This window comes from Rhinolophus sinicus, chromosome 2 (genome assembly GCF_057876585.1).
Source record: "Rhinolophus sinicus isolate RSI-liver-muscle chromosome 2, RSI-T2T, whole genome shotgun sequence".
Lineage (NCBI taxonomy): Eukaryota > Metazoa > Chordata > Mammalia > Chiroptera > Rhinolophidae > Rhinolophus > Rhinolophus sinicus.
The window spans coordinates 124,098,366-124,121,906 of NC_142502.1; the positions used below are offsets into that span (position 1 = coordinate 124,098,366).

Sequence of the window (23,541 nt, forward strand, 5' to 3'; positions counted from 1 at the left end):
ACCTTAAACTGGAAAAAGAAGAGGAAATGAAAACAAAGTAAAAAGAAGGAAATGATATAATCAACACTGGAAATCAATGACAATAATAGACAGACAACAGAGAGTATCAAAACTAAAAGCTGGATCTTCGAAAGACACAAATTTCTCTAATAACAAAAAAAAATTTTAAAAACCTAAATAACCTACATCTACTTACGATAAGCTGATGTGACTTTAATGGTGAATTCTATCAAACACTTAAAGGAGAAATAATATTTCTATTCAACTTTTTCAGAAAATAGAGGAAGAAATACTTCTCAAATCATCTTGAGTCCATCATTACTCTGATATCAAAACCAGTCAAGAGGCATTACAAGAAAACTATATATCAAAATCACTCATGAACACAAAAACCATCAAAAAATTAGAAAATCAAATCTAGCAATATATGAAAAATATATCATTACCAAATACAGTTATCATGACCAAGGTTTATTCCAGTAATGCAAGGTTGATTTAACATTTAAAAAAAATTAATAATAAGCAACAAATGGTGCCAGACCAGTGGACATCCACATGCAAAAATCTGAATCTAGACACAGACCTTACACCTTCACAAAATTAACTCAGAATGGACCACAGACCTAAATGTAAAACAAAAATGCTAACACTCTGTAATACAGAAAAAAACAGATGACCTTGGCTACGGTGATGACTATTTGGAGGTCACACCAAAGTCAAGTTCCATGAAAGAAAGAACTGATAAGTTCCAACTTCATTAAATTAGAAACTTCTGAGTCAAGAGAGATGAGAAGCCACACACTGGGAGAAAATACATGAAAAAGATCTATGATGAAGAATAGTATCCAAAATATAGAAAGAACTCTTAAAACTCAACAATAAGAAGCCAATTTAAAAATAGGCCAAAGAGCTTAACAGGCAACTCAGCACAGATACACAGATGGCAAATGAGAGCATAAAATGATGTTCCACATCTCGTTGCCTACCAGGAAAGCACAAGTTAAAACAATGAGCTGCCACTACACACTTAGCACAACGGCCAAGACCCAGAACACGGACACCACCAAATGCTGGTGAGGATGTGGTGACACAGGGACTCGCATCCATTGCTGGCGGGAATGCAAAATGGTGCAGCCACGTTGGGAGACAGTTTCTTAGTTTCTTCACAAAACTAAACACTCTAACCATAGGGTCCTGCCATCACACTCCTGGGTATTTACCCAGAGGAGGTGAAAACATATTCACACAAAAACCTGCACCCGGACGTTCACAGCAGCTTTACCCATAGTTGCCAAAACTTCAAAGAACCAAGATATCCTTCAATGGATGGATGGATAAACTGTGGGGCATCCAGACAATGGCATGTTATTCAGCGCTAAAAAGAAATGAGCTAGCAAGCCACAAAAAGACATGGAGGAACCTTAAATGCATATTACTAAGTGACAGAAGCCAATCGGAAAAGGCTACATACTGTGTAATTCCAATTATACAACAGTCTGGAAAAGGTAAAAACTAGGGAAACAGTAAGATCAGTGGTTGTCAGGGGATGGGAGGCGGGGTCGGGGTGAACAGGAGGCACACAGAGGATTTTTAGAGCAGTGAAACTACTCTGTATGACACTATAATAAACTATGGATAAATTTAGAAAAATATGGCCAACACATGGACAATAAAATTATAAAATATTGCCAAGAGCAAGTAAACAAGACCTGAACATGAAGCGATAACTGTGTTCATCGATCAGAAGACTCTAATTTGTTAAAATGTCAACTCTCCCAGAATTTATCTACACATTAAATATAATCCCAATCAAAATCCCGGAAAGGTTTTTGCAGAAACTAAGAAGCTGATTCTAAACTTTACATGGAAATTCAGACTCTAAAGTAACCAGAACAATTTTGAGAAACAAAGAGATGAAGAATTTACCCCCACCTGCTTTGAAGACCTAACGTATGAAACGACAGTAATGGAGGCGGGCAGTGGCTGCATTAGGATGGACATGTAGGCCGATGGATATACACATAGCCAATGAATTTTCAACCAAGATTCAAGAGCAATTCAATGGGGAAATACAATTTTTTCAACAGAGGGTTTCGAATTGGATGTTCATATGGAAAAAAGTAAACTCTGAATCTTGCCTTATACCATGCACCAGAATTAGCTAAAAACATCACAAATCTAAAAGTTAAGATATCTAGGAACACTGAAGAAAATTTTCACAAACTTGGGGGTAGAAAAAGATTACTTATAAGAACACAAGAATTTCTCATAAATCAGATTTCACCAAAATTAGAAATCTGTGCTCTTCAAAACACATCAAGAAAATGAAAAGTCAAGTCCTTGACTACAAAAATACACACCTACAATATATATAACTGACAAAGGACTTATATCAATATCTAAGGAACTCAAAATTCAACACTAAAACAACAATCTAATTAAAAAACAAGCAAAGAATTTTGATACTTCACAAAGAAGAGGTGGCAAATTAGTACAAAAAAGGTGTCTGATGCCATTTAGTCATCATGTAAATGCAAATTAAACCACAACAATTTAGCACTGCACTCTTAATAGAATGGCTACAGGCAGGGCAAGCATTGGGAAGAACGTGCAGAAACGAACTCTCACACACTGCTGGTTAAAATGTAACATGGCACAATCTCCTTGGAAAATTTACTCACTTTCTCATTTCTCATTAACTTGAACATACATATACCATATGACCCAGCAATTCTATTCCTAAGTATTATTCAAAGTAAACAAAAACAAATGGCTACACAAGGGCTTGTGTACAAATGTTTACAGCTGCTTCATTAATAAGTAACCTAAAGTTGGAGTCAATCCAAATGTCTAACAGGTAAATAAAGCGTGGTATTACTCAGATGATGAAATATTACTCAGCAAAAAGGAACAACCTATGACACACGCAACAACATGGAGAATTCTATAATAACATGAACCGTAAAAACATTACATACTGTATAATTCCTTTAACATACAATTATAAAACAGACGGGATTAGTCTATAGTGACAGGAAGAAGATCAGTTTGTTTGGGGTTGGAGAAGTGGGCAGACTGACTGCAAAAGAACCTGAGGGAACACTCTGGGAATATGGCGGTGGTCTATATTCTGAATGGTGGTGGGTATGTGTGTGTTTATAAATCTGTCAAAATACACTGAACTTAGCACAAATGCATTCTTACTTGAAAGTTATACTACTTTTATTTAATCACAAAAAATTAAGAAGCATGTTTTCACACTTTAAGTTTTCAGAAGGAGAACTTACCTTATTGAGTGCAACAATGAAGGGACATTTTTTCGATTTCAGAAGGTTGATAGATTCAATTGTCTGGGGCTCCAAACCATGCATAATATCAACAACTAAAATGGCAATATCACAAAGAGAGCTTCCTCTGTTTCTCAGATTACTGTTGAAAAGGATGAATAAATAGAAATCTTGAAATTAATAATTTTACTTAAACTTAAAATTTTAATTTCTTTGTAAAACCTAAACAAAAAGAACAAAATGAAGTACATGCATTAAATTCAAGTGTCATTAGCCCTTCACTTGCCAAATGCTTATCTGACAGTGAAGTGACGTCACGTGGAATGAGTCAGTTCCAGAAGTTACTGCAGTATTTCTGCCAGTTGTACTGACCAAGCTTTTGCACTAAGGAATATGGCCAAGAGGCAACTAGATAAAATTCCACCTGTAATGGACTTAACTGGAGATAGTTCACGAATGTATTAGGATTTGCTCTCTCAAAGGAGAAAAGACTTTTCTCTCTTAAAAAAAAAAAAAAAAACCGTGTCCAAACAAACTACTACTAATCAGTAAGGCACAGGGGAGGGCTGGCAGTTACCGCAGATAAAATACTACCCAAAGACTAAAGCCCAGCCACACCTTCCCACTGGTTTCAAGCAGGCTGCTTGGGGACAAGACTCACTTTGCTCTTACCTGAAAGATTCATGCCCGGGAGTGTCAATAATCAGCATCCCCGGAATCCGCACGCTCTCTCTATCAAACTAGAAAAGTGGGGGAAAGTGGAGAGCTGAAGGAAGCCAGAACAATGACAGCTTCTTTACAAAACAATTATTCTGCCTTGAGAACTTGAAACTCTCACCACTTCCTTTTCTAAATGAATGAACTGTTTTGAAAACAGTGAGTCAACCGGCAAAGCACAAGTTAATATTTTCATTCATACAAAAAGGAATTTTGCAGAAAAAAAACAGAGATAAGAAAATCTTCCCTTTGTTAAGGTCATAAAACTATGATGTAGTCTAAATGTGAGCAGAGTTATCAGTAACAACGACAGAGCAGTCACGCAGAGTGATTCTCTGAGAGATTATCTAGAAAAAGCTGACCTGCAAGAAGACATTCTCAAAATCTGGAAAATTTCTCTGGTCCAATTTTAAAACCACTCTAAACTATGAAAAATACCCCAACTTAAAATGTTAAAGAATAAATTCATATTCTGCTTTATTCAAATCACATGACAAACACTTGATTTTCTGGACAAAAGTACATAAATGAATGGAAACATTAGGACAGGCCTGATACGAACATTCTCTTTTAAGCTCCAGAGTAGCACCGACCATCAACTCACAAAATCATTTTTACTTTGCTTATCTATACTTTCTGACAATCTTCAAAAGATTTCTTTCAAAATCTTATCTCCTCATCTAGGTCAAAGTGATTCAAATGTAAAACATTTCCAATTTGCATTCTGGTGATCCTAAACCAACATTCACTGAGCACCATAATTATTTCCACTCCAGTGTCTAGAATACAAACACAATTGTCAGATAAATATTATCCGGAGAACTTTAATACAGGCCTAATAAAAAGTCATGCTCTTTAAGTTCTAATATAACACCAAACTTCAAGTTCTGGCAACTAGTGAAATAAGCTGTTATACGTTCCCCAATGACAAAGAAATACCAGGTAAAATGCAACCAAAATAAATTTGAAATTACAACTGAAAAACTATAATTAAAGAAAATTCCTAAAATACAGATTTTGACTACATACTAAAATAGAAGACCACATAACTGGAAAACTGATCCAAAATAACCAACACCAAGATGAAAAAAAGACCACATTACATATTAAGAGGATGAAAATCAGCCTGTGATCAAACCTGAAAGGCCACACTTTATGTGAGAAACTGGAGTAATTTAAGATACTGAAGGAAAGAAAATGGGAATCAAGGATTCTATTGTAGCCAACTGACTTTCCAGGATGAAGGCCACAAAGTAACTCTCCAATATTCAAAAAACTCAATGAATATTATTCCCATTATTCCTTAGGAATCTACCAGAAAACGAGCTTCATAAAACACAAGCAAACAAAACGGGAGAGACAAGGTCATTGACCCTTTGTGTATAGAAGTAAGACTAAGTAAGGGTCACATGTGATAATACATGCTACATGTGTCACTTATGCATTGCTTCTCAGTTCTAATTTACCACTGTCACCTCCTCCGTGACAATGGAACTGGGGAATTATTTACGAGGCCCAATTCCAGGTCTGGAGCATGTTATGTAAAGGATGAGCCTAGAACATCTTGCTGTGCCAGACAGCAAGCACAGACCAATAAAACCACCGGAATTATATCAAAAAGACTCAGAAGCCAACCACCTGGCAAAGATGGGACAATCTCAGCATAATATAACTGAGATGGATTAAAACACAGTAAATATGAAGAAAAACACAAAAAACCCACAGTAAATGTTGGAATACAGGAGTTTGTAATATAAAACCAAACCAAAGTGGACACTATTATAAAAGCTGGCAAATAAAGGTAAAGGATCAGCTATTTTGCCTTTCTTAGACATACTGTCACTGAGTAACAAAACAGTAGATTGGGTAGTTTCTCTAGAGAAGTAATCTGACCAATTTCTCTAGAGAAGTAATCCAATAAATAAAGATGGATATGGGCTTGGAATATCAACATTTTGTAACCCCTAACACATTAAAAGGTAGAGATTACTTTAAAAGTTACTCCTGGGTAGAAGAGGAGGATTTTGATTAGAACAGAGAGGGCTTCTGAGGGGACTGGCAACGTTTTATCTCCTCACATGTGCGACACAAAGGGTGTTTGCGTTAATCATAATGATTCATTAAGCGGTGCATTGATCTGATGTTTTCTGTAAAGTGTTCAATTTAACATAAATAAATGGAGTATCTCCAAAACAGAGCAAATAAGAGAGATAAAAAATATAATCAATCTGATAGAAGAAAAAACGAATGGGGAGGGAACCCAATTTTGAAACATGAAGATCTATGGCAAAAATGTTAAAATACAGCAGGGAATGACATACTCTAACTTTAGAATAGCGATTGCCTCTTGGAGCAAGAGGGGAGGAAATGGAATGTGAGAGATCCTACATCTAATGTTTTATGTCTTTAAAAAAATATTGGAAGCAAATAGGGCAAAATTGCATAAATGTAAATTATGAATGGTAAGCATATGGGTCTGTTATATTATTCTGTTCTTTTTTTCTGTTTCAAATAGTTTGTATTTTCATTTTTGTTAGAGGTTAAAACACATGAAACACAGTATACTTACATTTTTAATCATCTTAGTCTGTTCATTAATAGCTTCCAGGGGGACATTGGTGGCCCCAATTTGCTGCGTGATACCACCTGCTTCACCATCCTGTACATGCGTGTGACGGAGCTGGGATAAGACAGCACATTCAGATTTGTATTTCAAAATGCAAAACGAAGCAAAGCAATAAGTAGTAACTTATTTATTGTAAACAGAATCGCCTATGCGTGCTGTGGTTTCTATTAGCTTTTTATGAGATATCATCCATTTATTGAAAGTTGTATCAATGCAAAACAGTATTTTCTTACTTTATCCAGAATTTTTGTCTTCCCTGTGTCCACATGTCCAAGTACACAAATAACGGGCGCTCTTAGCTTTTCCGTATTTACATTTTTACTATGTTCAAGTCGCCGTTTCTAGGAAGAAAAAAAAAGCTCTCAAAATTCATTATTTCAAACCCTATCATTATTTTCCTTTAAATTATTTTGCCTTGTCAAGAAAATGCCACAACCTTCATCTAAGTTCTTTGCTGATACAACTACATATGAGTACATTTCACAATGTGAGCTTCACAGTCTAATCCCCATCACAGTACCTCTGCACAAGGAGAAACCTGGTTCGAGGAAATTTCAGAACAGCACTGATAATATGAATAAGAATGGTGTAAAGTGTGGGCTCAAACTTCTGAACACTTCTGCACATGGCTAATTTAATGGAATATAATGAATAGAAAAGGAATTGATCTTTCTGTCATCCTTACTATACAGTACAACCTCTAACTTATGTAGGGGTTATATAAAAATGGGTATACTCCTGCATTCAAACAATTTCATTAGAACTTCAGTTGTAAAACATTTTAAAGCAATTTATTTCAAAACTTTATCCAGTGTACAAACACTATAAAGCCTTTCAATTAGGAGCAAGTTTACTCAGGCCTCAGCCTAAGACATCCAAGGGCCCATCCTACCTTCCTAAGCTACCACTAAGGGGGAGAAAGCTTGTCCTTGAGCCACAATGTTTCTCTGTAGCATTGACCCAAACACTTCAGCTTTCTGAGAACCAAACAAAATCACATGCCAGCAATTCTTCTTTCATATGAAAACCTTTCAAGCACAACAAAGCTGGCATTCAAATGAGATAAAACTTTCATCCAAATTCTGAAGTAATGTCATTTACAGCACTACTTTCCATCTAAAAACCTTCTTTCTAAGAACTCTTTACTTTCATTTCTACCACCAGACACTGGATCTTTCTGTAGAAACTGGAATGCAAAACGTTCTGGAATGTCAAAGTAAGACGCGAGTATTTATTACTACTAGCAAAGACTAATAAAACAAAGACTAGTATGTACAACTCAAATACGAACATCGTGACCTTAGGATTTTATATGGTTGAAAATTACCTTCTCACCCATACTTAGTAAAGCGTCAAAATTTTCTGGAAGGCAATGTAGTATAGACTAAAACTCAGAAATTCTATCTCCTAAGTATTTGTCCTGAAGCAACAACACGACAAGTACACAAAGATGCACCCATAAAACAGTATTTGTTCTCTACAGTGTTGTTTATAATAGTGAAAATTAGTAAGCACTTTATCTTTTTTTTCACGCCTTTTCCACCTTCCCCTCTCCCCCCCCATTCCGGTTCAAGCCGTTGTTTCTCAGTCTAGTTGTGTAGGACACAGCTCCCTGGCCCCTGCTGAGATTATGAGCCTTGTGCTCCCCCAGCTGAGGCAGCCGGTTGCCAGTCATCCGCTCACAGCAGCTCTCCCTGGCTGCCGGCCACACAGCAGCCAGCCCACGGCAGCTCACGCCAACCCACACCAACCTCCGGCTGCTCACGGCAGCCCAGCTCCAGGGAGAGCTGTTGTTCACAATCTTAGGGGTAAAGGGCACAGCTCACAGGCCCATGTGGGAATTGAAAAGACGAGCACGGCGCTCCAACCACGTGAGCCACCGGGCCCGCCCCACTTTATCTTCTTTAGTGGAGGATTTCTCAATGAGTGTTTCCTAAACCTAAGGCTGACGATACCTATCTGTCTACACAGAATCATGGAGGTGGAGACCCCAATCCACAATGATGACACTTGCTCAGAAGTCTGGGGTTTGGGAACCATGAAGTTTGTTATGGACTGAAACGCATCTCTCCCAAATTCATACATTGAAGCCCTAACCCCCCAATGTAACTGTATTTGGAAAGAGAGCCTTAAAGGAGGTAATTAAAGTCAAATGAGGTCATGAGGGTAGGACCCTAATCTGATATAACTGGTCTTCTTATAAGAGGAGGAAAAATAAAAAATATCTCTCCCTCTCTTTCTCTCAGCACACACAGGGGAAAGGCCATGGGAGGACGCAGTGAGAAGGCAGCTCTCTGCAAGCCAGGAAGAGAGCCCTCACCAGAAAACAACCCTGCTAGCCCTTTAATTTTGGACTTCTAGCCTCAAAAACTGTCAGAAAATAAATAGCTGTCATTTAAGCCACCCTGTCTGTGGTATTTTGTTATGACAGTCCAAGCAGACTAATACAAAGTTAAATTAGGGTCCTCCTAGAAAATGAATACAATATGTAACTGTTAAAGGTGTTGAGGAAGGACTTCTTGAATGATGGAATGAGAAGCTCAGCAAATCGTCTCCCCAAAAAGAAAAGGTAAAACTGGACAAAATAGTCAAAACCACTGATGGACTCTACAAACTGGCCAAAGGCACGTAAGAAATTGAGAAACATTTCATTCAGGAAAATCTACCAACCATCAGTAGGGGCAATGGAAGCCTAATTTAAAGCCACAACGAGACGTACCACTTCACACCCATTAGAATGCCTACAACTGAAGAGAGAGGCAGTAACAGTGTTAGTGAGGATGCACAGACCAGGACCCTCAGCGGGTGGGAATTCAGAATTGTGCAGCCTCTATAGAAAATAGTTCAGCAGTTTCTGAAAAAGTTAAACACAAATCCACCATACGATTCAGCAATTTCACTCCTAGGAATATATCCAAAAGAAATGAAAACACATTTCTATGCAAACATTCATATGAGAATTTTGTAACAGTACTAGTCAGAACAGCCAAAAAGTGGAAAAAATTCAAATGTCCTTTAATTGGTGAATGGATAATAATAAAATATGGTATATTTATACAACACAACACTATTTGGCAATAAAAAGGAACAAAGTACTGATACAGCTACCACACAGATAAACAGGGTAAGTGAAATAAGACAGACACAAAAGACCACATATTATTGAATTTTTATGAAATTTCCAGAGATTATAGAGACAAAGTAGATTAGCAGTTGCCTGGGGCTAGTGCTAATGGGGAATGATTGCAAATTGACACAAGGAATCTTTTGGGGTGATGAAAATATTCTGAATTTAAATTGTGTTGATAGTTGCACAACTGTAAATTTATAAAATGTCACTGAACTGTACAGTTAAAACAGAGCATATCTCAACAAAGCTGCTTAAAAATGTGGTGAGCTAAGACGTCCACCGCATATTGTTACGTGAAAAAAAAATGTCTCTACAAAATTATCTTACTTTTAATTAAACATTTTTAAAAACTTGCAGCTCATACACAGAACTATGAACAAGTATGGGGAGTGAGATAATGGGGGAGCTTTTACTTCTTGCTGTATACCCATTCTGTTTGCTGTTTTTAAATCATCAAACGCAGCACAAACGCTCTCACACAACTGGACACAGAGCTAGGGAGCTGCCAGAGCACGTGCTGCAGAAAGCGGCAGTCCCAGTCGGGGGACGGGACGGGGACGCTCTGGCATCTTGTGGGCACAGGGTAGTGATGCTGCTCAACGCCCGACAATGAAGAGGACAGTTCCCCACAACTAGGAATGATCTGGCCCCCAAATGTCAACAGTGCCGGCCGGGTCTGAGAGCCCCCAATGTACAACAGAAGATCTTAGTCCTGTAGAAATTCAGAAACTGTATCCTTGTCTAGACTTTACAGAAGGAAAAGGCAAACACTGATATATAGGTATGAAAACAAAAAATGAAAATTAGAATTATACATGAAAAGATAAAGGAAAGCTAAAATAGTTCATAGCTTTAAAATAGTTTAGCATCCTCAAACAAACCGAAGTCGTTTTTAGTGTATTATTGCTAAGCTGACATAATGAAAGAAACTTTCTCTTGAGGCCTATTACATTAAGTAGCAAAAATGTAGTAAGCCTGCTAGGTATGTGGACTTTAATAGATAGAAGCCAAACAACTTAAGTGATTCGATGCCTCCCAGTGACTAATGCAAATATGCAATGAATGCAAACACTTACCTGATGCTTATAACTAGCAGGCATGTGCCCAGAACGCCTCTGTGTGTCTAGAAACCATCACTCAAAGAGCACAGAAAAAATAAGATGCAGCAGTCCGCACGCTGACATAGGTAAGGGGCTGCCAGACCTATCATGTCTCGACATTACAGAAATAGGACAGGACAAGATGCTACTCTGAGACTACGTTTTTCCAAGTGCAGTTCTAAGGATCACAGAGGAGGAGTAGAGAGAAAGGAGCAAAGGGAACGGGAAATACCTCAATCCGCCGCTTCGCTTTGTCATAGGCCCTTTCTTCTTTAGTTCGATCATCATCAGAGTCATACTCAGATTCTGAGCTCACTTCTTTACTGGGTTTTTTATCTGATGTTTTCCCCAAATCTTTCTCATCTGACACCTTTTCATCTTCTTCTTCACCTTCACTGCCTTCACTCTCTCCTTCCTCTTCCTCTTCCTCTTCACTCTCTTCATCTTCTTCTTCCTCTTCTTCCTCCTCTTCCTCCTCTTCAGGGGTTTCTTTTACTTCTATATGCACCGTGTTTCCTTCAGAAAAACAGGGACGTTTTAAAATAAATGAAAATTAAAAATGTGATTTCCATCAAGCTAAGAGAGACCGTGAAAGCAACACTGAAAGTACACCCACTAAGGCAGCCACACTGGATCAGGAATTCCAGACTAACGTCATGCATCCTAAATGCAAAGGGTCTAACGAATGTGCATAATGAGAGGGCACGTGCTGAGAATACCTCTGCACACATACCTACACGCCGTCACTCAAAGAGCACATTAAACTTTGGAGAACACAAGAAAAACAAGATGACGCAGTCAGCATTCCGACTTAGGTAAGGGAGGCCCTACATGCTACCATGAAGAACTGCTACAGTGTTTCACTGACCAGTGAAAACTTACTGCCCCCATCCATGCGTGAGGTAATAAAAAAGCTTTACTGAGCCAGGATACAAGAGCGAGCAGCCACCAGGGAGGTAAACACAATGTAAACACAAGGTAAACACTTCCTTCCCCTTGGGGTCATTTGCTGATGCAGGCAGAGGCACCTGAAGGCCAGGCAGAGCGTCTACTAGACCCTCAGTGCTTACGGGTCCAGGCATTAGGAGTTCAGGCCTCCCAAGGATTCAGGGGGACAAGGTGGACCAACATTCGGTAACGCACTGATTGTGGGTGAAATCCTGAAGCAAGCAGTACCCGATCGGTAAAGATGAACAGGAAGTAAACAGAACCTCCCCATTCTTGCAGAACACCTCCAGATTCTCTCAACTCTAAATTTGGAACAAGGTGATTCCATACTGCTGGATTTTTATATGTACCTCCACCAGGACTCTCTCTGCGTTCCCTCCTGGAGTTCCCTCCTGCGTTCCCTCAGACTCCTGGTGGAGGTACACATAAATATTCTCTGGAGAAAGAAAACACCTTGACCACATATTATTTTCATAGTTTTACAAGTTTAATATCCAGCACAAGATATAAAAATAACAAATTACGTGAAAAAACAGTTCACATGAGGAAAGCCAGCACATGGAAACCAACATGCCTTCCACATACTGAAGTTACAAAACTAAAATTTAAAAACGACAAAGTTTCTAACATCCAGGGAGCAAAAGATAAGATTCAAAATTTCAGAAACTAAATAAAAACCATAAAAAATAGTTAAATGGAAATTCTAAAACTTGAATACAGGAGATAAAAACAACTGAAGAGAAAATTAATGAACCAGAAGACAAATGACAAAAAATAATCTAGAATGAACCACAGAGACTCAATAAGGTGGAAAATACAGAAAAGAAGAAAAGATACAATGATATAGTAAGGTCTATCTATCATAGTAGGCATAACTAGAATCTCTGAGGGAAAATAATGGCTCATAACATTGCAAAACTATAAAAACATAAAACCATACATTCATAAAGCTCTACAGGCAGAATAAATAAAAAGAAATCAACCCTGGCCACATCATAATGAAACTGCTAAAAACCAAAGACACATGAAAAACTTAGGCTGATACCTGAATTCTCAATAGAAACAATGAAAGCCAAGACAAGGGAATAATATCTTCAAAGTGTTACATAAATAGAATTTCAACAAAGAATTCCTCACTCAGGAAAAACTGACCTCAAGAATAAAGATAAAAAGATAAAGACATTATTAGAAAAGCAAAAATGGAATGCCTCATTAACAAATGTCATATTAAAAAGATTCTAACAGTTCTTCAAGCAGGAAGAAATGATCCAAATGGAATGTCAGAGATGCAGGAAGAAATTAAACACAACAAAAAGCTAAGAATATGGGCAAACGTAAATACTGACTGTAAAAAAGAACAATTAAGTTATTATGAGGTTTAAAATAGAGAATTAAAATAAATGAGAACGATACATAAATTGAGAATTGATAACTGTTGTCATGTACTCAATGCTGTTTGCATTGTATGGAGAGAGGGTAACAATGGATATTGATAGTTCAAAGATCCATGTAAAAAGTCTCTAAATTAACCACTGAAAGTAAGGGGAAGAGTACACAACTTCCAAGCTCATGGAAGGAGAGAAAAAATGTTAAAAAACAAAATCCAACCATCTAAAATATGGTTAGAAAAGAAAGAAGAAAAAAAAAACAGAACAAGTAAGAAGGACTTAGTAAGATGATAAATATAAAAACAATGTATTTCATTAATTACATCAAATGTTAATGTAATGGGCTAAGCGCACCAGGTAAAATACAAAAACCGACAAACTAGACTTTAAAATCTCAACTATATCCTCTTTAAGATACAGAAAGAGATAAAGATAGAAACAGATATGGAAATCAAAGACAGTGTAGTTATATTACTATCAGGTAAAGTAAACTTTAAGGCAAAAAGCATTGCTAAGAATGAATAAATAAAATAAAACATAATAATATAAACAAAATAATAAATCAATGATAAAAAAAAGTCAATTCACCAGCTAGAGCCCATATTCACCTAATAATATAGCACCAAAATATACGACACAAAAATTAACAGAACTCAGGGAGAAACAGCCAGCCTACACTCACGATGAGAGATTTTAACACACCACTGTTAGCAACAGAGAAGTACACCAGACGAAAACTCAGAACAACATAAAGAAGAACAAAATGATCAGCAAACGTGACTAAATACAGCAAACAAGGCACCCAACTACTGCAGAACATACACTTTCCAATCACATGTGAAACTTTTATAAACATCAACCATTTACTGGGTTGTAAATTAAGTCTCAACATCTTGCAAAGGATAGAACCACATATGTTCTCTGATCACAATGAAGTAACATGATAATTAGAAAGTTCCCACTCATGTAAATTAATACACTTCTAAATAAATCATAGGTATAAGTTAGTAAATATCAAAATGGAAATTTTAAAATATCAACATACCAGAACTTGTGCAATTGGGCTAAAGCCATGCGATTAATGAAAAATTTACAGTTTTAAAAATATGTATTGGGGGGAGAAAGGCTGAAAAACCAGAGACAAACATCCACCTCAAGGAGTTAGGGAAAAAGGCAGCAAATTAAACCCAAAGAAAGTGGATTTTAGTAATAAAAGACAGAAAGTAATGACAAAGAAAGGCAATTTTTATTCATATGTAGTGGTTAGGAACTATACTATTATTTGTATTATCTTTGTATTATTATATTTTAAGTTTAAAGGGGCTTTTTGTAGGCTAGCTTTAATAACCTAACACTATTTATAACATTATCACTCTGAAAAAATGTATTCTAAATCCCAGGCAGTTATCTTACAAATGACTTGCTGAAAACCCATTTACTCATAAAATAAGACTCTACACGAGGATTTAGGAACCAGGGCAATGGAGCGAGCAGGACCAGCCCCTCTGCACAGGAATGCTCAGGTGGCTTATCATCAGCAGACCGGCTGTTCCTTTACATCTCAACACCTGTAATACCACTGGATTTATCAGCGTGTGCTAATGAGCTATTCACCTTTCTCTCTCTCCTCATCACTGACCATAGCTTCCCAGTCATCCAGTCCAGCATCCTCGGTGTCTTCTTCCTCTTCTGTAAATAAAAGCTTTCATTAAAAACACAGAAAAAAGCAGAAAATTATGCTACCATAAAAAGAAACGTTTTCACTATATAGAAAATATGTATACAATTTCATTACCTTTGGAACTATTTTTTCAATATAGCTACCATGTCCTAATTTACTATTACTAAATGCCTCACAATTTCCTAGTGTTTTGACTATACCATATTAAACTTAACCCAGATTTCGTATTTGAGGTCACTGAAATACTAGAAACTCAGGCATTAAACTGGTACTTCAGATCTTGAAAAGGGCACATGATCACTCTCAGTTCTTGAGAACAAATGAAATTTCACATGTATCTTCTTTTTGATCTTTCAACTTTATACCTAAGAATTTATTATTTATTTTGTTTTAGCCTCTATAGATACATACAAATACTACTCAAATCACATAGCTGGAGATGCAAAGCTACATCTCTACTCCAGTTGAAAGTAAGAACAGAATACTATGTGTATAACCCAAAACTGCCAGAAACGTGTAACTCTGAATATTAAAAACTTACTCCTTTCCTTAACAATGACTCTATTTTTACTGGGATTCAATCAAGCAAACACTATTCTCAAATAAAAAGAAGATGAGGGTTGCACAGGTATCTGCTTCCCTGAAATAACCAGTTATTTGCCAAAGTTTGCGTAAGTCATGCTGAGGGGGAAATGAGTCAGGAGCAGGTGCTCAAAACTTCCTTCTATTAGCAGCTCTTTCTGCTGCTGCAAATGTCACCTAAATCAGTGGGCTGCTATTAAGCATATCAACCTGAATTTCTCTAATTTCATCATGCTAAGTGAAGATGTGCCCAGGTAAATGATCCTTTTTACACTGAGAATAGGAGGGGGGAAAAGAAAGGCACTATCAATAATTTCCGCAATGTGGGTTACTCTTGACATCCTCTTACAACCCCACTTCCACTCCTGTCTTTAAACATTCAAGATTCTCTTGGATTTACCTTGATTAGGATAGCCTCTAGATCTCCTATCAGTAACCAGTCTCATGAATTAGTACAATGTTTATCTTAAAAATGAGAAAGAAAGCCAGAGACTTTCTCCAACCTCAAAACACACACATACAATGAACAAGTTCAATCCTCTTATTGATTTACTAAAAACAGGCTGATATCTAAGGTTTAAAAATCCCAATCTTTATGACTGTTAAGTTCTAATGTAAAATGTTCCAATTTGCTTCAGAAGGATTAAAGATCTTCATGTGTTCTTGGCACCACCCAAGATTTCTGACCCATAAACAAACATCAGAGAAAATCCAAAAACCTCGATCCTCTCTACAAAACATTTTACTATCACCTCTGAAAAGAACAAGATTGATTCAAATCTTACTACTACACTTTTCCAAAGTGGAAATGAAAAGAAATGGTTTAGAAAGAACCATAAAGAAAGAAGGCCATCCTGCCAGATGTTTGGTTCCCCAAACTAATGATAACTAAGCCACCTTGTTATACACCAACACTACTTAATAGGAATTAATTAGCCAACACTACTGGCCTGGATCAACAGGAGGTGGGGACTCTTCCTTTTCCGGCACTCCTTGTTCCACAACTTCTATGGCAGCACTTAGTTCTATTGGTTCAGACACTGAATAAAGGGCAGAAACCAAGTTAGTAATACTTTTGCAGTGTGTAATTTGTTAGGATACTTACTCTGTTAAGTATGAATAACAACGAGTGTAAACCCAAATTCTTTACCAAGTTTGGAAAATGTTTAAATATCAGTCATGTATTTTACAGGAATCAGCAGTTTTTCTGTCTGCTCAAAGAATGCAAAATTACAGAAGGTTGAGAAAAAAACAAAGAAAAAATAAGAATGATAGTTGTGCTTTTCAGAGTTAAAGATAGTTATTCACAGGGTAGGATCCAGATTTTTCAAACAAAAGTACTTTTCCATCACCCTGTCATTTGAATCAGTTGAGAATGATCAACAATAATCAGAAATACGGAATAAGTTTTATTATGCAATTCTGATTTGTTGATTTCTTTTTAAAAGACATTCTGTTTTAAAAGTGTGGGAAAAGGCAAATAAAATTGCTTCTAAATCATAGGCTATTTTGTATACAACAAACCTTCCTTATTTTCTAGCTGCTGTGGTGTTTTTTTCTTCTTTTTATCTTCATAAATTGGCCTTTTCTTTGGCAAAGAGTCTTTTGATGGCACTTCAACACCTGAGGGATAAAAATGGAAAAGATCAGATTTCTACTACCTGTATGTCACCTAAGAAGTGCTAAACAGGTAACATTTTATTCACCTCAGAGATACAAACCCTAAACTACAAAAGAACATTCACAGAAAAACCTCTTTTTTGTATCAGGTATTTCATATTTTACACACATTAAAATTCCTTTTTTTTTTGGTGTCCAGTTTTACAGCTTTTGATAAATACGTAGTTATGCAGCCCGTCACAATGAAGATGCAGGTGTTTGTGAGTCACATCCTACTCACATCCTTTACCCCTGGCAACCATTGACCTGTTCTCACCCCCAAAGATTGGCAGTTTCCAAAATGCCGCAGGAACAAAAACCTTACAGTCTGGCTGCTGTCATTATAAGACATCTCAGAGTCACCCTCGTTGCTGTGCGTACCAATGCTTTGTTTCTTTGTACTGCTGAGTGGCATTCCATTGTATGGATGGACCACAGTTCCTTTATTCAATAGATAGTTGAAGGACATTTGAGTTGTTTCTAGTTTTTGAGAATTATGGATAAAGCTGCTATGAATATTTGTATGTAGGTTTTTGTGCAAATGTATCTCTGGGGTAAATATTTTGGAGTCGGGATAAAGGGACATTAGATAAATATGTAATTTTGTAAGAAACGGCTCCGTTTTCCAAAGTGGCTTTACAATTTTGCATTATCACGAGTAATGTACGAAAATTCCAATTGTTCTGCATCCTTGCAGGCATTTTGGTAAACACAGGTGTCTTTTAATGTACTTAGAATTTATGTATTCTAATAAGTGTGTAGTGATATCTCATTGTGGTCTTAATTTGAATTTCCCTAATGATTAATGACACTGAGCATTCTTTTCAGGGGCTTAGCTTCTTGGTGAAGTGTCTGTTCAAATCTTTCACCCATTTTCAAATAAGATTGTTGGTTTTCTTATTGTTCAATTTTATCTTTATATATTCTGGATATTAATGCTTTGTCAGATATGATATTTTCAGGTATGGTCTTTGAATTCTATCAATGGTATCTTCTGTGGAAAGAAAGTGTTTAACTGGACTTCAATTTTATCAGTTTTTTTCTTTATATGGATTATGCTTTTAAAGTTGTAACTAAGCATTCCTTTCCTAACACAAGGTCACAAAGATTTTCTCCTGTTTTCCTCTAAAAGTTTTATAGCTGTGTATTTTATATTTATATCTATGATCCATTTTGACTTAATTTTTAAATAATGAGTGAGACTTAGGACTAGATTTTTCTTGTATACAGATGTCCAATTGTTCCATTATTACTTGTTGTAAACACTGTATTTTATCTACTGAATTGCCTTTTACCATCAAGGGGGAAAAAAACAACAGACCACCTATGTACAGTTGTGTTTTATTAATCTATTTGTCTATCCTTTTGCCAATATCACACTATACTGATTATAGCAGCTTTATAGTAAGTCTTAAAATCAGACACTGTGAGTCCTCCAAGTTTTTTCCTTTACAAAAATATTTTGGCTATTCTAAATACTTGCATCTTTTCGTGTATACTTGTGAAATAGCTTATATATAGCCACAAAATATCCTGCGGGATTCTAAATAGGATTGCACTGAATCTACAAATCAGTTTGAGAGAACTGATAGCTTAACAATATCAACTCTTCCAATCCCTGAATATAACAGCTCTCCATTTATATAGATCTTTATTTTCACCAGTGTTTCATAGTTTGCAGCAGATAAATTCCACAAATATTAGAATTATAACTATTTCAATGTTTTTCTTTTTGGAGGGTTGATACTGTAAATATTTAAAATTTTTTGATTTTCAGTTGTTACTTGCTGGCATACAGAAATACAATTGATATTTGCATACTGGCCTTACCTACAACCTTGTCAACCTCACTCACCAGCTGTAGGGTTTTGAGGTTTTTGGAGTGTAGATTCCATGGGGTTTTCTGTGTAGACAACTGTCATCTGTGAATAGACAGTTTTACTTCTTCCTTCCATTTATATGCCTCATTGCTCGAGCTAAGGACATACCAGTGCAATGTGGAATGATTGTGGTTAAAACTGGACATCACATTCACATAACTCTTATAACAGTATATTAATTGTTGTATTTTATTATTAGTTACTGTTAATCTCTTGCTATGCCTAATTTATAAATTAAATATCTTTGCCTTAATCACAATATTAGGGTTTAGCATCCAGTCATTCACCATTAAGTGAAATTAGTTATGATTTTTATAGATGTCCTTTATCATAGTAAGGATACCCCCCTTCTATTCCCAGTTTCTAAATTTTTTATCATATATGGATGTTGAAATCTGTCAAATGATTTTTCTGCATCTATTGAGATGATCATGTCTTTTTCTTCTTTAGTCTGTTAGTATGGTCAATACAGTCAATGATTTTCAAATACTGAACCAGCCTTGCATTCCCAGGATAAAACCCACTGGGTCATAACAGATTATCCTTATCTATAAATACGTATAAATACACATACACACATATACACATGTGTATTGCTAGAATCAAATTGCTAACATTTTGTTGAGAACTTTTGCATATTTGTTCATGAGGGATAGTATCCTCTGAAGTTAAAGGGAGAAATGTAGATATAGGACTATCCAGGTTATATATTTCATTGTGAGTTTTGGTAGTTTGCATCTTTTAAGGAATGGCCCTATTTTACCTAAGCTTTTAAATTTATGAGCACAGAGTTGCACAGTGTACTGCCTTATCATTTTAATACCTGTAGGATCTGTAATGATACCCCTATCTACCCTTTCACTCCTGGTATCAATAATTTGTCTTTTTTTTCCTTAATCAAGAAGTTCATCAATTTTATTGATTTTTTTCAAGATCTGGCTTGTAGTAAAATAAGATCGGGTCTTATATTAATTTTTTCTCCAAAAGACGCATTAGAACTGATGATCCAGCTAGGTCTTATTTTCAGGGAAACAGGGAATCAAGTTCTTGCTGAAGCTCTTTGCCTGAAGTGAGTTAATTCCAAATTACTTATAAAGTACTTGCTATATATGGTTAGTAGTTACAAGCTACAAAACAGATTGAAAAGGTAACCTGCTACACATTTCAGAGTAAATACCTGAAAACAGATACCTGCAGATACCTTACACTCTCTTAAGAACAGAGTTGGGGTTCAATGAATAAATTTTATATTATTCTAGGTAATGAATGTGGTAAGTGATCTTTACCAAACACGGCTGCTTTGAGATATGGTGACACATAACACGGCAGTATCTTTCCATGAGATGACTTAGTGAGTGGACTGCAGAGGGTCTTTAACATCATGCTAAGAAGCTTGGCCTTTTTGTTAATAGACATTAGGGAGCCAACAAGAAGGCAAATAGTAGGCAGCACTGTGAAGAATAGGAGACTGGGGCCAGACAGGCCACAGGAAAGGCCATCTCTTTCAAGCCCGTCCTAAAGACTGATGCTAAATTCATCATTTTATATTGTAATCTTCTTCCAATCTCAGAAGTACAAGTCAAACTACTCCATAAAACAGCACTTCTGAGACTGGCAAGTTACTTCCTGCTTGGTCCCATCTTAATTACTGCATGAGAGTGTTTAGTCTTTCAGATAGTCAGTCACCAGTCAAACCTGACGATTTGAGTGCTAGTTGTACTCCAATTTGTTCTCTAATTTCTTATTTTTCAAATGAAATTTTCCCCCAATTCAGCATGAAATTTTCTGAAATCTAAGTACTGTGTTTCTCTACATTTACTGCTCCCAGCTGAACATAATAATGCAGAATAAAGAGGCAGTCACACAGATCAGTTTAAATCTCAGCTCTAGGACCTTGGGCAAGCTGTTTAAGCTCTCTGAGTCTCCATTTCTTCATCTATATGATGAGAATAAAAATATCTGTATGATTTTTATGAGGAAAAATATCTGTATGATTTTTATGAGGAAACAATGTCAAAAGTTTATTACAGCATTAGTTACATACTAAACATATAATAAACAGTAGCTATCACTGTAACCATAGCAAAAGCACCAAAATTACTGTAATATAAAAGTCCCTGGAATGTAGGGATAGGAAATTAAGGGAGGTTCCAATAATTCTTCTCAATGAAACAAAAACACTATTTTAAAGCATCTCACCTGTCAAAACATAATTATATGTTCAGATTGCAGTCTCTAAACTAAAAGGAACCAGGGCTCTTTGGGTAAAGTTAATTCCAGGTCTTGGGCATAAAATGTACACGATGAACCTGAGATATCTTGTTGTGTTAGAAAACAAGGAAGAGGTCAAAGAATACTGTGGTCATGTGACAGTCACGGGACAAGTCAGAATGGGCTCCCACTGGCCAAAGATGGTACAATTTGAGTATCAAAAACATTAATGACTTCACGAGATGAAAACATGTCAACTGTATAAAACTCTATTAAAATAAAATGATATGATCTCAAAACAAAATTAAACTCATTGGTCATCCTTAGAGGTTGCTAGAACACCAATCTATTATTTTGAAAATTAATAAAGAAAGGGAAAGAATGAAGTAATTATCCTGGTTTTCCTGCATGAACAGTATTTCAGGGAAAGATTTTCTTTAGAAAAATATTCTAGCTAATAAATGCAGAAGTGACAGAATATCACAATTCTGCAGTTCCTAATGAAATACTGCACATAGGCAATGATCACCAACAGGACACTAAAATTACGAGGTGAAAAGGCAATGGTGAACTTTTATAATGGACAAGGCTGCCAACAGCTAAACCCACTCATCACTCTTGACATCAACAGAAGTGAAGATCAATGAGGCAACAGGAAGTGTACAGCACCACTAGGAAGTAGCCTAGCTGCCAGATCTCATAAATTACAAGGGATAGAGAAGGCTATTAGCCCACACAAGGAGAACGCAGTTAGACAAATCTAGACTATGAGAAATCACAGAGAATAATCCAGTATCATCGACAAATAAATGGCATGCCAAACACAGGATGGTAATGGTATCTATCAGCGAGAGACAGACCTATCAACCAAATGCAATGCATGGATCTAATCTGGATCCTGATTTGAACAAATCAACTATAAAAGACATTTTGGAGACAAGAGGAAAAACTTAAAAAAAGACAGAAAATCAGGTATCAAGGAATTAATTTTGTTAGATGTAATATGTACTCTATTCATGTTAAAAAGTAAAATGTCCTTCGATACATACTAAAGTAAAATACGAGTAACATAATATGGTACCTGAAATTTACTTTAAAATACTCCAGGGGGAAAAAAGCACGTGGAAGGGGAAAAAACAAGAATGATAAATGTTGACAAGTGTTGAAACTGAGTGATGGGTACACGGAGACTCATTTTACTATCTTCTCTATTTCTCTTCATTTGGAGAGACAAAAAAACTTACTTATAAACATATTATCACTTACACGTATGTTTTTATTGTAGAAGTCACCTCATTAAATAATGAAATTATCTCATCTACTGCTTACACTTTTGTTGGACTTTTTCACAGCATTTCATAGGAGTTCGCCTTCTGGTTCAGGTCAGTTCTCCTTTGACCATCTGAGACGTAGTAATTACACAAGAAGTGTCTAGACCACGCTGGTAAGGGGAAACACTACTCACCCTGAGCTTGGAGAAGTTTGAGGGTAGCCTCGGCCCTGGCTCTGGCTTCTCTCTGGGATTTAGTTAAAAGTTTCCCTTCTTTTTTCAAGCGTTCTTTCCTTTCTTTTTCTTTTTGCTTTTTCCTTTCCCTTTTTTCTTGTTCCAATCTTTCCTATAAAAGAATACATGTCAGACAAAACTGTACTGGCTGAATCAGTTATAAAACTTAAATGTAAACAAGCCAAACGCCAAACAAAGTTTTTAAGGTACATGCAAAGTATTATGTTAGGAGATTCCAAATGAAAATATTTTAAATGTTGTACATAATGATTATTAATTAGTATCACAGAGAACAGACTGTGTGCTGGCAATGATACACTGCAACTTCTGTCTGTACCTGAGGAAATAAAGGTAGGACTTTCTGTACCTTTTCATATTATTATTTAAATCAGAACAATAATGTAACTGAATTACCACACGATTATGAAATGTCTAGTGGTTAGACAAATTTTATAGAGAAGCAATTTTTAGGTTAAACACAATGTAACGTCATGAACGTATGTTCATGAAAACGTACCTCTTCTTTACGCTTGGCTTCCAGTTCTTCAAGCCGTTTTATTCGCTCTTCCGCCTCTCTCTTCTGTCTCTCTTCTTCTTCTTTAAGCTTAGCCAGAGCTTCTTGCATAGCTTTCACTGTGGCTTTGCTAGGCCCTTTTTTCTTCTCTTTCTCTTTGTCTTCCTTTTCTACTTTCTTCTTCTTCTTATCTTTTTTCTTTTTGTCTCCTTCATAGTCATCTACCAAAGAAAGAATAGTGGTAAAGTGTTTTTAAAAAACGTTTCTTCCTGAGGGGATGCGCAAACCCCAGAATTCTGGGACCATGATGGGCC

At 36.3% G+C, this 23,541-nt stretch overlaps 1 protein-coding gene across 2 annotated transcripts in view; it reads right to left on the minus strand.

Annotated features, from left to right (window-relative positions):
• EIF5B (eukaryotic translation initiation factor 5B) overlaps positions 1-23,541 on the minus strand; it is a 63,981-nt gene that overhangs the window by 11,005 nt on the left and 29,435 nt on the right. For both annotated transcript variants that reach the window (XM_019753827.3, XM_088796026.1), the window contains 10 exons: positions 23,231-23,448; positions 22,675-22,825; positions 16,984-17,082; positions 16,410-16,499; positions 14,811-14,885; positions 11,093-11,376; positions 6,864-6,971; positions 6,574-6,684; positions 3,960-4,027; positions 3,288-3,429 (listed from right to left, as the gene is read on the minus strand). In XM_019753827.3, coding sequence (XP_019609386.3) covers positions 3,288-3,429; positions 3,960-4,027; positions 6,574-6,684; positions 6,864-6,971; positions 11,093-11,376; positions 14,811-14,885; positions 16,410-16,499; positions 16,984-17,082; positions 22,675-22,825; positions 23,231-23,448 — 1,346 coding nt within the window. The remainder of the gene's footprint in view (positions 1-3,287; positions 3,430-3,959; positions 4,028-6,573; positions 6,685-6,863; positions 6,972-11,092; positions 11,377-14,810; positions 14,886-16,409; positions 16,500-16,983; positions 17,083-22,674; positions 22,826-23,230; positions 23,449-23,541) is intronic.